General features: G+C 38.0%; 1 protein-coding gene across 3 annotated transcripts; it reads left to right on the top strand.

Moving 5' to 3' along the window:
• Window positions 1-3205: 3205 nt before the first annotated feature.
• On the top strand, window positions 3206-15345 carry LOC111341059 (uncharacterized). 3 transcript variants are annotated; one of them, XM_088750858.1, is made up of 9 exons: window positions 3231-3379; window positions 4119-4244; window positions 5933-6195; window positions 6576-6690; window positions 7385-7510; window positions 7884-7979; window positions 8530-8655; window positions 13448-13786; window positions 13901-15345. In XM_088750858.1, the coding sequence occupies exons 3-9, from the start codon at window positions 6001-6003 to the stop codon at window positions 13909-13911; spliced, it is 1008 nt and encodes a 335-aa protein (XP_088606984.1). In that variant the 5' UTR covers window positions 3231-3379; window positions 4119-4244; window positions 5933-6000; the 3' UTR covers window positions 13912-15345. The 3 variants fall into 3 exon arrangements, with proteins under 3 accessions (XP_022803740.2, XP_022803741.2, XP_088606984.1); XM_022948005.2 differs by lacking the exon at window positions 4119-4244 and having other exon boundaries at window positions 3206-3379; XM_022948006.2 differs by lacking the exons at window positions 4119-4244; window positions 7884-7979 and having other exon boundaries at window positions 3206-3379.
• The last annotated feature ends 81 nt before the right edge of the window (window positions 15346-15426 follow it).

The raw sequence follows: 15426 nt of genomic DNA, 5'->3' as shown, positions 1-15426 counted from the left end.
TCTTGTTGGAAGAAAAAAATTGCGTACAGCCCACGTGTAACAGAAAAAAACAATTCTTGTGTTGCTGTAAGAAAGAAAAAAAAATGTTGCACACCTCAGTCTTTCATTATTCCGGGGGGGCTTTACAAAATCGCAGCAACTGCAACTTGCTCCTTTTGATAATGCTGAAAGATGATTGCTTCATACATGCAATGCATTATTAGTTATCTTCAGCATTATTATAATGGAGGGGAAAAAATCCTACAGAGAAATCAGGAGAGAAAACATATCCTGCAGAGTATTTAGAACGGAAAAAAATGTCCTGCCCAGTAGATTGCTAGAAAAAAATTTCTTGATGACTAGAAATCACCCCCCCACCCCCCCCGTAAAAAGTTAAATGCCTGACCCTAGAGTGTCTTTTTTACCCGAACTTTTATTTATGCCGCATTACACGGAATAAACACCCCACTTAGAATGTTTGTTCTAAGTCATTTTTGCTGTTCCCAAGAATGTATGCAAAATCATTGCTTTATACAAAGCTGACTTTAAAATATGATTTTCCGTAACAGTAACCAATGTCATTCATTTACGTATGGTGTTAATAAAACTAGCAATGTACAATTTTCTATTGTTTTCCACTTATAAGTTTGACATACAATTGTCAAGTGAATTACGTTTACATTCGCGTTAAGATTATTCGCGGCTTGGTAAATCTATTTCCGTCAAAGGTATTTAAGATTGTGGTGCTTCCAATATCGACACCCCTTCCTAGAACAAAGTGGGGCTACCACCTGTAGTGCAGTGCATTTTTGTCGCTCTAATGGACAAAATTAGAGACCTGTTTACTATCTAAACTAACTAAGGAATGAAAGGAGTACCTGGCGAAACAAAACAACAGAAGAAGGAATTCTTCGAATCAAGTGCTTATTAATTTATCTTATCCTGGCTTGTACTTGCACCGTCATAGGAAAGTCTACAACTTTTCCATAATGCTCATCTGATTGAGTTGCTCGTCCCTGACCTAAATACGTTTACACGTAACAAGAATCTTTAATGTCTAACTTTTTGCTTCTCCCTTTTGTTTCTATTTCACGTTATTACGTAATTATTAGCACGTGTGGTATTTCGAATTCGTCGCTAACTAATCTCACAATAATTTCAAAACCGTGCCTACGCGCCCTGGTAGGAGCCCATCCCATGGGCTCCTGTTTTCAGTTAATTTCGAGAACATGAAAGTCTCGCTCCACTTGTTTATCATCGTCTTAGTTCTTCCCCTTGCACGAGTTTTATTATGCCCAGATGGTAGATTTTATTCCCCTATACTTTCTTTCAGGTTTTTCAGTTTACTCTAAAGAGCTTAAAAACCAAGTTTCTCAGTTTATAGAGGCCTCGTTGACAAATTGACACAAAGCGTTCTCGATTCTTTTCTCTTTTGTTACTATTCTTAAACTTGTATTTGCAAAGTATCTTCTCATGACTCAAAAATCCTCGTTATTTATTGATTCACCTTATTTCTTCGCTGCCAATTGTCTGACGTCTTTACTTAAATACTGAAATAAAATCCAAAAAGTACGAAGAATAAAATTCATTGGCATGTTAAGGGTTCGTACGCACTCAAGAAAGAGATAACAGGTACGAAAAACTTCACACACTGGAAAAGAAAGTTAGTGTATTCACCTAGAACTCGAGGTTTGGATTCTCGTCTCGTCAGTTAAACAGGAAAGAGAACTCCCCCACATAATCTGGGGAACTAAGGATCTCTATCTTGGCTCGTTTTCATTTGCCAGCATCGTATTAAGTTCAAATTACCTTTGGGGGCTAGCTTTAAACATTTCCCACCATTCAGCTTTAAACTGGTGGCATATTTTCAGTAAAAAAAAGTGCTGTTAAGCTCCTTGCCTTCCTTCGTCATTAGCTCTCTAACAAAAGAGATTTGGCTTTATCTTGTCGTTGTGGAAATGAGACTTGTACTCCTCTTGCCTTTCATCTCAGTGGTTTTTCCCTTTAAATATGAGTTATCCTGTCCAAACGTAGGTTTATCTTTTCTTTTTTGAAAATTGACATATTTTTATTCTCCTAAATTTCTTAGCTCTGCATTTCACAAAAAAACCAAAGTGAAGTACAAAATTTAAAAAACGGAAACTTTTAGAATGTAGGGGCTTGACTGACATGATGGCTGCAAAACTTCTCTTCCATTCGATTATTTTTTCTTAATTTATTCCAGTAAAGAGTTTCGATTCGTTTTCATTATATTTTACAACTATTTACACAATTTCTTGTTATGAAGGAGCAAATCTCGCTATTTCTTAACGTATCTGAATTTTCCCTGCTTATAGTCTGAACCATTGCTAGACGTTCTCTTGTAGATCCACTAAGATATTTAGTTTTCACAATGTCATCCAGTCGGCAAGAATTTTGGAAATCCATTCATATTTTGGAAGTTACTCCCAAGATTTTGAAAAGCCACGCGGTCGCACTGAAAGGAATTTTATGTATTTACGCAGTGGAAAAGGAAAAGTTTTGAATTTGAGCTATTAATCATGTTCTTTGAACAAATGAGAGCACTTGACTATATTTATCTTGTTAAGTTGGTATCTCTATTTAGACACATGCATTTGAAATTTATTTTGGTTTGTCAAGGGAACTTTGTTATTGGCTTATGGAACGAAAACTTACGGTGTAAAGAATGGTATCGATAAGTCGAGAGTTCATGGAACGAACACGTTAGTTTTCGAACCATTAAACGTAAAATGAAGTGATGGAGTTTTCTGTGGAGAGGCATAATAAGCTTTCCATAGTTGCACTTTTGATCTGTCGGTCTGAAAATTAACAAATGCACGTTTTTAGTGAAGCGATGTTTTTAAAAAATTTCGTTTGCAAATCTCGCAAAAACTGAGCGGGAAGGTTGAAGACTAAAAGAATGCTATAGATTTTGCATAGTGAAACCTTTAAGGAGCACATTCTAAGGCCTTTTATACGCTTATATTTCACAGAGTTTAAACGAAAGTTTCTTTTCTTCTCATCCTACTAAATATTACTGAAACAGATAACAGAAGTGACCTTAAGCCTTAGGGAAAGCGAGTAAAAGGCAATAATAACTGCCTGAAGAGAAAAACGATTTCTTTACGCTTTAAATAATTTAGCACCTTCCGTGACGATGCAGCAAAATATCTTTAACTTATTCAATTATAATTGGCTAACTTATTTTATAAGGTGTAGCGTTAAACTGCTGTTATATTGGAGTCCACAAACTGCTGTAAAGGTCCTCGCTTTGGTCCTTAGCTTGCGAACATCTAAAATATACCTTTTTTGTTGGTTTTTGAGGACATGGGAGTTTCGCTCCACTTGTTTTTCGTCTGTTTGGTTCTTTTCTTAAAACAAGTTTTATCCTGCCCAGATGGTAAGTTGTTTTTCCTTCTTCGTGTCCTCTAAAACTTTTAGATACAGAAATTAAAATTTAATCTGTTAAAGATTGAAACCTCTAGTCTCGAGAAGCCTGATTAACAAATGGCTAAGAAAATTCTTCGTCCATTTTAATGCGTGGTTATCTTTTATTCGCAAAAATATGAAAGTGCAAAAATACCCTCGATACTTTTTCACTATTCTCGACACATCTTATATTCACATCTTATAGTAGAATATTCGCTATTTATCTACTCATCTTAATTTTCGCTGCCTTTCTTCCGGGCCCGGTTCTTTGAAAGGCATTTAGCGGCGGTCCGCTGGGATTAAAATTTTAACTTGTGCTGGAATATTTTTCAAATAAAGCATACAGAGGGGCTTACGTCTCGAGGGGTTTTAATTTAGTGTAAAACGAAACCGCAGTACAAAATACAAACGATTAAAACTGTCTTTGAAGTTACAAAACTAAATCTGGACTAGACTCCTTAAAAAAAAAAAAAAATCTTTAAAGTTTTCGCCAGATCACCAATTAACAAGAATCTCGATATTTGGTAATATAAAATCTCGCTTGACAAATAGATGAGTTAAGGTTACTTCCCACCTTCGCGGGTGTCCTTCGGGAAAAAAATTCGTATGCGCCCTAATTTCAAGAAAACCCTAACAAACTATTAATCAAAAGAAAGCTTAATAATTGCGGTCTGCGATAAAAATATAGTTTAGGTGATTATTTCATCTAGGGAGCGTCACGAGCCGGTAAGGCGTGAAACGACCGAGGGTCCTTCTATTGAATCTATCGAGTATCGGATCCCGCAGCACGAGCAAAATGGCTGCACAGTCTTATTCATGAGGCACAATCAGCAAAGGTGTGTAAAGCTTTTCCGATATTCTGATTGGTTGTGTAGATATCCGCATCTAAGGTTAGAGTAGCGTAAAATATGCGAAACGTGTTGCGTAAATAGACACACTCTTTCGTTCGTCATTATCACCGGGATGTTTCGGCGAGGTTTGACGAAAATCGGTCAAATCCACATACCCTATAAATTCGCTCGAAGTGGATCTATTCCTCTCAAAATCAATACAAGATTTTAGCTCCTGAAGATTTATAAACAACTCGTGCTACACCAAGAGATTATCTCGTCTCCTGAAACCGCGAACCAATGGGAAGACGGGACCTCCTGGCGTCAAAAGCGATGCATCAAGATTTTCACGGGAAAAGTAACGTATAGCACTCACGTTTTTTTATTTCGCTCTGTTGAGCGTTGAGTAACGGGAAAAATTGGCAAAGGAAAACCTACGGCGAAAAAGGTAAAGCACGAGAAACTGCTGAAAAGCAAAACAGCAAATCGACAGACAGCTTAAGTGCCCTATCGCTGAGATGAGTTCCCTCGGGTGGGTTTATTCATGCTTTCATACGATTCGAGGCGATTGCCTACGTTTTGTCTCAAGGCTGGTAGTTGCCTATTGAAAGGAAACTTCGTTTTTAACCTTATTTACGAGAAATGTAGGTTGGATGGCGACTTCTTTATTCGCAATTTGGCTGCCAGCCTGTAAAGGAGTGCCAAGACTGTTTTCTTTCTTGACAAAATGGCGCCATTTCTCTCTTCTTTGGGCCTGTTTTCTTTTTTTGCCCAGGGACTCCTCTCTAATTTCGATTTCTGTTTTTTTTTTTGTTTTGTTTTGTTTTTTTTTTTTTTGCATCCCTGAGAACACTTTCCACCAGCAGAGAACTTCCAGGTGTGAATTTTCTCAAGTGCGCGGTGTAAACAAAACATGTAAATAACTTGAAATTTCCGGGAATATTCCGCCAAGGGTTCGTCCATTTACGAGATTGCGACGCTCTCCTGATTGATTAACTTTTATTTGAAAATACGTCTTCCTAAACAGGTCAGGCGCTTTTTAGATTTTAAAATTTTCCTTTTGTAACCGTTAGGTAAGATGTAAAATTTTAATCTAGTCCAATAAAAAAAAAAAACACATTCTCGCCTCTGAAGGTGTGAAGTAACATAGTGACACTCACGACCCTTCATTAACATATCACAACACCAATGCACAATAAAGCGAAGGGAGGATCTTAACCTAAAATAGCAGTTTCAAAGGACATTTTTCAAAGTATTCATTCAATATTCGGTGATTTGTCCTAAAAAACAAAATAGAGAATAATACATAGGCGCACGTAGATATGAAATTTCCCTTCGAGTGTTCGACTCGATGTCTCGCGAGTGAGCGCAGCGAAATCCCACCTCTACTAACTATGCTACAAGCGACCATGTATTATTTTGTTAATCATATAGTGGTTTCCTTCCGCTTCTAGAGAATTTTGAACGTCGCTATCACGATCATGCGAATTTTTCGGTGTTGTTAGCAGCCAAAATCCGCGAAAATCTCGGCAAAAGATCTTGAATTGAGAGTGATGAAAGCTTTCTCGTGTATTATATGTACAGGCACTACTTATCTCATTTACCCGGAACAGCCAGCTTAACATAAAGTGAGAACCAAAAAGAACATTGATAACCCGCTTCACATTTAAAATTTGAGTCGTACAACTTTTTAGATCAATGCCGTATCTTAGCATTTCCATCCACTCTGTTCTTCGTGGGAGAACGTCTTTTTAACCACACCATGGCAAACATCAGTGTGATTGACAGGGATACGTGTGAATATCGCTGCTACTTAGACCATAACTGCGTCAGTATCAACTTTTATTTTGGACAAAATGAAGCAGAAACACACAACTGTGAACTGAACAACTCAACGAGTAGAGAACACGAAAAGGATCTGGTGAAAGCAGCGAACTTCGTGTACCACGGAACAAAGGTGCTTAATCTTTAATATATAAGGGTTGGGAAACAATTTAATTACTGAGATCAATCTCATGACTCAAAAGTGCTTAAGAATCTACCCGTAGATCATAGTTGGTAGTCCCCTCTACAAACTATGCGTAGATCATTTGAATGAGATATGACAGAGGTTATCAAATGCTATTCTTGGAATAGACACTTAACCCTTTAATAGCCTGACTAAATATGCACCTTCTCGATTTTCTGGAGGATGTGAGCAGCTGCACAACCCTTTCAAGCTTCCCACGTTAATTTCTAATAGAGAATTATGCATTGAAGACTTAGAAAAGCTACCTTTTCTATTTTTATGTTTTTCTGTGTGTTTTTTTCTGTTTTTGTCTTTTGCTTTTGTTGAAGAATTTTTGTGCTCGAGCTCCATGTGAAAACAACGCCACCTGTCAGTCAGGATTCACAAGAAAACGATATCGATGTTTATGTGCTTCTGGGTTCACGGGTCAAGATTGCGAAAACGGTAAAGCGTAAAGCAATAGAAATATGCTTTAACTGTCGATCTGATTGCACTTCGTGTTCTATCTCTTCAGTGGTTTTACGATCGATTGTTGTTATAACAAATGAATAAAGGCTGATAGTTTCGAAAGAAACTGTTTAGGGCTGCGTCGGTGGGAGTAACGAAATAATTTGGATATATCAACAAAGTTGAAATGGTAAATTGGCCACCGTAATGATTACAAAAGCTGAAGTTTCGAGCGTTAGCCCTTCGTCGGAGCGAAGGGCTAACGGTCGAAGGGCTAACGCTCGAAACGTCAGCTTTTGTAATCATTACGGTGGCCAATTTACCATTTCAACTTTGTTGATATATCCAAATTATGTTGTTATAACATAGATCGTATCCATGATCTCAAGATCTGATGATCTGATGATCTCATTATCTGTAAGCAAGAAAAGTTCCCTTTATTAGGTCACCAAATGGAATTGATCAGAAAACATATAACAAATAATCTCTTGCTAAACACTTATCCCACTCGTTTGCTTAAGGAATTAAAAGAAGCTTGAGCTCCACCTACGAAGTAGAAGTGATAGGCTAAGACATTTTCAAGAGCATTTCAGTATTTTCTCCTTACCATGTGACTAAAGTTGTAGCCCCTACACTTCCCATCTCAATTACTTGTTGAGATCATGGATACGATCTATTGGTCTCATTTCAGACATTGACGAATGTGCTGAAAATAACCACAACTGTACCCATGGAAACTCCACTTGTACCAATACTGAGGGATCATTCATCTGCATCGATAAACCTGGATTCAGCGAGGATGAACGAGACTGCACAGGTAATAATGAAAAGACTTAGAGCGTGATGTTGCTAACTAAATTAACTAATTGAAATCGAGGAAACAGAAATATGCAGAGCAGTATCAACCTACTAAGTCTGACTGGTCTGTAAGAGAATGGAAGACGAATTTCCAGTTTTGGCTGAGAATTTATACAGATGAAATAAGCAATTTTTAAAAATCGAGTTTCCAGATGGGCTTTGAACCCACGACCCTCCGTGATCTAGTCTATCCATGGCTGAGAATTGAAACCTTTTTTTTTACAGGGTCTTATTCACGAATAGCATCGCAAGTTATATTTCCCCTTCCCCCTTCCTGCGACCTCCGTATTTTAGCATTTTATTTTAGCAGAAGTCGATTGATTTCATTTCAGTCAAGTGTGTTACAAATGCCATTTGCCAAAATATCGATGGTTCATTTGAGTGCATTTGTAAACCTGGATTCCGCGGTGATGGCAACAAATGTACAGGTAACAACAAACATATGAAACATATATATACGCCAAATGTACAGGTACTGAGCATTGTCGCATCGAAGGAGATATAAGCATGGTGACCTTAAATCCTTAAAAACTGGATTACTCAAACAGTTACCGAACTGAGTTGTTGCATTACACATTGGAGCTTTGTCCCTCCTTCCTCCCCCCTTGCAGTTCGGATAATCACTACCACGATCAGAAGTACAGTACATTGAAGATGTTAAAAAGAAAAAGAAAAAACAGCACAACTGCGGCCAGCAAAGCGCCACTTGTTCAAACACCGAGGGATCTTTCCAATGCTAATGTAATTATGTATTCAAGCCAGGTTTATCTTGTCTAAGAATCGAAGTTCTTCGTTTCTAGTATTTGCTTCCTAACGACCCTCAGCACCAGCTGAATGTTGGTTTAAATTTACTTTTCTGTATGGAAACTTCTGCATACCTCTTTTTCTCCTTATTTGAACATTAAATATACTCCTGTACATGTCCCCTTTGTTCTCTTTGTTACGGTGATGGATATGAGAGTGTTGATTTCATTTCAGACATCGACGAATGTGCTGAAAATACCCACAACTGCAGCCTTGAAAATTTCATTTGTGAAAATGAAAAGGGATCATTCGGGTGTATTTGTAAACCTGGATTCAGCGGGAATGAAAACAACTGCACAGGTAATGAAGTTTCTTCGTAGCATTTTGTTACGCTATATTTGTGCGTCAAACCTGGAGATCCATGTACGAGAAATACGGTGTATACGAAAATATCCTGAGATATTTCTCCGCGGACATTTTTTGTTCCGAAAGTTTCCCGAGAGCGATGCTCGAACTATACCATGACCTATGAGGATCAAATAATTTCCAGGGACAACTTTACGAGCATATTTTACCGTCAAATGGAGGTTATAGTGTTTATCATCCTGTAAAGATGTTTACGAACAGCTTACCGTTTGCTTGGTGGGAAGTTTAGTTTTCAGGGTTCTCTGGCATGACCGTACACGCCCGTTCATCTTTAATAACAGTTAAACGCTCTTTCATCTGTAATTCAATTTTAAACGGAGACTTTTATCGTAGTGGACATAAGGTTTTGAAATAGGGGATACGACTGCCAAAAATACTCGTACATGTTCAAACAAAACACGGTCATTGATATACTTCCAGGCAAAACTAGACGAACTGAAGAATCGCAGGGAAGTGAACAATTGAAGCAAACAGATTTGATAAAATTACAAATAAGACATTACTAAAGAAATCGGCAAACGAGAAACAGCCAATAAGCACGTGCGAAAAGTACTGTTTACTTGTGTGGTTTAAACTAACACTGAATGTTCCCGGTGATGTGCTTAGACCAATCACATTCGAGCAAGTATATTTGATGGATTATAATTACCTAGTCCTTCGTAGCTGCGTAATATTACCGAAACGAAGTCGTTTTACATAGTTATATATATATATATATAAACAGCTGTATAGGAAAATAAAAATTAAAACTGCGCACTACAGATCTGTTTCGAGAGGGTTATAAACTCCTTCCTCGTCAGGTGCATAAGATACTGGTTGACTAACGATCATTTTTTAAGATGGTGGTTTAAGCATGCCTTAACAAGTATTTAGTTGAGTGCCGGCACGCACTCGCCAGTTCGTTCCTTTTGTTTAGGGTGCCCGCCCCTGTTCTGCATATGATGAAGAATTTTTCAGTTATGCAAAGATTGCATCTCTTTGTTGTATTCGAGTACGGCCTGGCGCGAGCCATTATTTTCCAGGTCACGAAAAACTCCATTTCAGCATCCGTTAGGGACCAGATATATTTGCTCAACTCTGTTGCGTTCCTTTTGTTCTCGTGTCTAAATGAAGCTGTATGATTTCTAAATCTTGTTTTCAATTGGTTCGCAGTAAGGCCGACGTACGTTTGGGTTCCCAAGGGACTTTCAACTGTGGCCTGGTAGACCACATTTTGAATTAGGCAATTGCCACGTAGCGGACAAGAGTGCTTGTCTCTGCATGCATGATTTTTCTTGTGATGGAGAGTTATTTGCGAGGGAGGACTTGTTGTGGGCGTCGATTTTTCTTTCTAAATTTGGCATGCACAAATAGCTCACTTTCGAAGTGTTCCTATTATAGAATTTGTCTTTTTCAACTAAATACTTGTTAAGGCATGCTTAAACCGCCATCTTAAAAAGGGATCGTTAGTCAACCAGTATCTTATGCACCTGACGAGAGAGAACTTTTTTAACCCTTTCGAAACAGATCTGTAGTGTGAAGTTTTAATTTTTATTTTCCTTTACAATTGTTTACAAAGCTCCATGATTGTAGAGCACTCTCCGACTCGACGATAAGGTTTTTTACGTTTATATATATATATATATATATATATAGGAAGTCTGCAAGTCGATTTTCGCGTGGAACAGTGCTCAATACGTTGAAGCAGAGCAGAATAAATATATATATATATAATAAATATATATATCTCACAATATATATATATATATATATATACGCAATTATTTAGGAAAATAAAAATTAAAACTTCACACTAAAACTTCGCACTACAGATCTGTTTCGAAACGGTTAAAAGTCCTCTCTCGTCAGGTGGATGAGATACTAGTCGACTAACGATCCTTTTTTAAGTAGGTGGTTGAGCATGCCTTATCAAATATTTAGTCGAGTGCCGGCACGCACTCGCCAGTTCGTTCCTTTTGTTTAGGGTGCCCGCCCCTGTTCTGCATATGATAAAGAATCTTTCAGTTATGCAAAGATTGCATCTCTTTGTAGTATTCGAGTACGACCTGGCGCGAACTATTATTTTCCAGGTCACGAAAAACTCCATTTCAGCATCCTTTAGGGACCAGATATATTTGCTCAACTCTGTTGCGTTCCTTTTGTTCTCGTGTCTAAATGAAGCTGTATGATTTCTAAATCTTGTTTTCAATTGGTTCGCAGTAAGGCCGACGTACGTTTGGGTTCCCAAGGGACTTTCAACTGTGGCCTGGTAGACCACATTTTGAATTAGGCAACTGCCACGTAGCGGGCAAGAGTGTTTGTCTCTACAATTGCATGATTTTTCTTGTGATTGAGAATTATTTGCGAGGGAGGACTTGTTGTGGGCGTCGATTTTTCTTTCTAAATTTGGCATGCACGAATAGCTCACTTTCAAAGTGTTCCTATTAAAAATTTTTCTTAGCGGGTGCCCTGGCGAAAAGGATTCTTTTACGATGCCTAAAAATTTTTTCCTACGTTAGTAGCAACGTTCTTACTAAAAGGTGGGTTATACTAAGTTATATTTCGTTGTCTTCCTCCCTTCTTTACTCCTCTGGTCTTTAGTTGCTGTGTCAAATTTTAATTGATGTTTATAGCCACTTGCTTCTAACGCTTGATGATACATGGGTGCTGCTTTGTCGAAGGATACCCTGTCCGATGAAATTTCGCTAAGTCTTTTATTGATCGCCAGGGAAATGTTCTTTAGGATGGAAGGTGGGTGATTACTATCACGGTGCACATACAGAGGTGTGGTTGCAGTTATATATATATATATATATATATACTGCAGACAGTGCACACTGTTTCGACCTATGTGGGTCTCATCAGTGCAGTGCAGACACTGGGCCAAGCTCTGGAATAAACCATTGCCTGGGCGCTACACTTGTGGGACCAAGTGCAGACATGTTGCCATGCGAGAGTGCTCAAATCACAACTAAGGTGATGAGCTTCGCCCGAAGGCTAAGTGCATGGCAACCCCAGTGTAGAGTGCTCAATCGCAAGGTAGTTGACAACTAGTGTCTTATCTACCTGACGAGAGAGGACTTTTAATCCTTTCGAAACAGATCTGTAGTACCAAGTTTTAATTTTTATTTTCCTAAATAATTGTTTACAAAGCTCCAAATGATTATAGAGCACTCTCCGATTCAAGGATAAGGTTTTTTACATTTATATATATATATATATATATATATATATAATATAACAAGTTTAAAGGCCTCGAGCCAACAGTGACGCCGCGCCAGAAGGATCCAAAGGGATTCACAGTCCAAACCTCGATAAATAATAGGAAAAATATTGTAGTACACGAGGACGGACAACTTCGAGCTAAGAAAGACATGATCAAATAAAAAGTCTAAGAAAGTTTAATAAAATACGTTTTGGTCCGAGACCTTCATCATTTGTAATACAAAGACTTACAAATTCCTTAAATAGATTTATATAGGGCATGATGACACATATAAACAAAAACAGTAATTACTACGCGAAAAATTATCACAATAAAAAATCATCGAATCTACTGAAAATGTTAAGGAACCAGCGCTTATTCGCTTGAATAAGCGCCAGGAATTTCACTCCGAAAAAAAAGAATAAACTATAATTAATGCGGAGAATTTTTTCAAATTGGGCGGGCATCAAAGGTCCCAGTCTCAGCGTTGATTGGGAATTTTAGCACAATTCTCGCCTTTCAAATCAACGCTGGATCCTTAACATTTTCAGTCGATTCCACAATTTTTTATTGTGATAACTTTTCGCGTAGTAATTACTGTTTTTGTTTATATGTGTCATTACGCCCTATATAAATCTATTTGAGGAATTTGTAAGTCTTTGTATTACAACTGATGAAGGTCTCGGACCGAAACGTATTTTATTAAACTTTCTTAGACTTTTTATTTGATTATATGTCTTTCTTAGCTTGAAGTTATCCGTCCTCGTGTACTACAATAGCTCTTTGGCATACAAAGCTTTGCTTTCATGTCCAAATTGAGCACTCTATCTAGGATGAGTCATTGCCGTTGCAATTGCGCATGCTCGCTGGTTTACTCTAGTTTGAGCACTCTGGCATGGCTTAGACGATACCACAAAGGTTGGGTCGTTTGGGGTGACCGTCTCGGTTCTCCCCCATCCTAGCATTAGCACTGCACTGAACTGATGAGGTGCACTGATACTTACCTGACGCGGGTTAGGGTCTCATAGCATGTAGTTCTCTGCATTATGGGACTCGTTACCCAACAGCAGTCCTTGCACACCCCGACTGTTCAGGTGCCCCGTTAGGCGGGGAGCGCTTCCGGGGGGCCAGGTTCGATTCCTGGGCGATTTTGGCGTACTGGTGTACCCTCCTTCAGGCGTTACTCGGCGGAACCATTGCACTCCGGTTCCGTTAAGTATATATGTCGTCCGGCCGTTGCAGCACTGACCATTGCACTAATGGGTCCGTGGCCGGGGGCGCCTGAAAAACAAAAAAAAAAACTGCACTGATGAGGCCCAGAAGGCCGAAACAGTACTGTCTGCAGTTAGTTATATATATATATATATATATATATATATGTATATATATATATATATATGTATATTTCTTTCACTTACAAGTTTAAAAGTTGGCGCCTTTTTGGAAGTGTTATCGGTTCTTTCTAAAGTTTATTCTATTCATTAATTAATTTATTTCTTTTCTTATTTTTTTTTTTACTTTTTATACTGTTTGCCCCTCAAGTTGAAGTAAAGCAGTCCACGTGCAGTTCAACTACGAACAAAATAGAGCAAGGAACAATAAACACCCCAAAGCATCCCAAGAACTATGGAAAACATACTAGTTGTAGTTGGGTCATCACCTCATCACTTCGGATTAACCTGGTTTTTAGATACTTCCACTTGGAGAAATATTATGATTTTCTTTACGTTTACGACGGAAAATCCGCCAGTTCCAGACGGATTGGCAAGTTTTCTGGACGCCATACTAATAAAGTCATTAAAAGCTCGGGAAACCACCTCTATTTAGAGTTCACCTCTGACTACAGTATTAACAAAAAAGGATTCTTAATAGCTTATAAAGGTTAGTCATTATATCTATGCTTCCATATGATGAATATCACTCGCTACCAGTCTGTCCCTTCCCTGGCCTCTCCTTTTTCTCTTCAGACTCTTAATATGATATCTTATCTTGCAGCCATGATCTAACAAAGTCTTTTGGAGAAGTCACTGTCATCTTGTCGAGGGAAAGGGAGGTGTGGAGGCCAATGGCATCGCCCAACACCGAGCAAGAAGATTCGACCAGATAATCGTGTCTGAATTTGTAGTCTTAATTTCAACAGATTAATTTCTTTAGCTTTAAAAAGTATTAGAGATCGGCTTCCCCGAACATCCGCAGAGTTGATTTTAAATTCTATTGACCTCCTATTTGGAAGTTAATTTTATTGATGAAATATCCTCTCCGTCCGCTTTTATGCGTTTTATCTCAGGAAATCAGATCGATGTAACGCTTTTTACCGAAGTCTTGTAACACGTACTTTCGTTTGAGAGACTTAACTTCGGAGTAACTTGCGTGAAACTGGAATATCCTAAGGCGAGAACTAATACACTCCTTCTCTTCATCGTGCCATTTTCTTTTAGTAATTTGAGAATGGTTATCCCAGCCCGATTTGAGAACCAAGAGGAAAGTCTAACCGCCATTCTTGTAATTGGCCCTAAGGACATCCACACCACCAACATGGGCAGTAAGCGATTCCTAAAATAATACGGGATCATAGTTAATAGAGGGTCCCCTCTACTAACTATGGCGGGATGAAGTGAAATGAGGTCAGAAATTATGGGTATATGAGTTGTTGATTTTGTAAGATTGTTTAGTGTTGAAAAAGTTATATTTTTTTTTAGGCTAATGAGGCAGCAAAGACGTACGTCCAGGCAACTGGCTATGTAACGTTTGATGTAGAGAACAAGAAGGCAAAAGAATATAACATTCTTCCACAAAATATTCGAAGCACAAACGATATTTTAAGTTTTAAAAGGAAAGTGGCCCATTTCATTACAAACTCTTCTTAAATGGCTCCTTTAACCTTTTGACACCTTTATATAAACTTATGTTAGTTATCATCGTTAGTTTATTTTATTTTATTTGTTATCATTATTTATTATTTATTTATTAATTTTTTCGAAGCACATGTAAGCATTTTTTTACCCATTGTAATTTAATATTGTATATATCATTGCATATTACGACAGAATAGTCTCGTATAGGGGAGCCGTAATAGTAAAGGGTATTGTATTACATAGAGTTGCTCTCGGTGGTATCTAGAGCAACTCTTGCGCATCTTTCATGGTCTCCAAAGTTCCCCCGTGCTTCATATCTCGATGAACGCACGCTAACTTTATTAGAGATCGAGATATATAGAGCTCAGTAGCAACCCTTACAGGGGACCCTTTATTCTTTGTTTAAAAAGTTTACATGAAACCGTCAAGCAGAGTGGTCGCAACTCATTACACTGCAGGAAGCTTCTGTAGGGAAAAATGAAGAGCTTAAAGAAAGGTGGTTTTTGGATAACAAGCGCTTTGGTCAATTAGTGGAGTTAGCGCTATATAAATGATGTTAAATTAAATTAAAAAGTTAAATTAAAATGTCTCGGCTTTGCTTTCTATATTCATGTTCGCTCTGCAACCAATGGATATTACCAGCTGATGTTAATAGAAAAAAATGTA

Source organism: Stylophora pistillata, chromosome 2, assembly GCF_964205215.1.
Source record: "Stylophora pistillata chromosome 2, jaStyPist1.2, whole genome shotgun sequence".
In the NCBI taxonomy this organism is placed as follows: domain Eukaryota; kingdom Metazoa; phylum Cnidaria; class Anthozoa; order Scleractinia; family Pocilloporidae; genus Stylophora; species Stylophora pistillata.
Note: the sequence above shows the minus strand (reverse complement) of the source record. Positions and strands in the feature narration are given on the sequence as shown.

Coding starts and splice junctions, on each gene's coding strand:
- LOC111341059 (XM_022948005.2), top strand. CDS start 3,307: ATGGGAGTTTCGCTCCACTTGTTTTTCGTCTGTTTGGTTCTTTTCTTA. Junction 7,511..7,883: donor GGATGAACGAGACTGCACAG/GTAATAATGAAA, acceptor ATTTCATTTCAG/TCAAGTGTGTTACAAATGCC. Junction 8,656..13,447: donor GAATGAAAACAACTGCACAG/GTAATGAAGTTT, acceptor TTGCCCCTCAAG/TTGAAGTAAAGCAGTCCACG.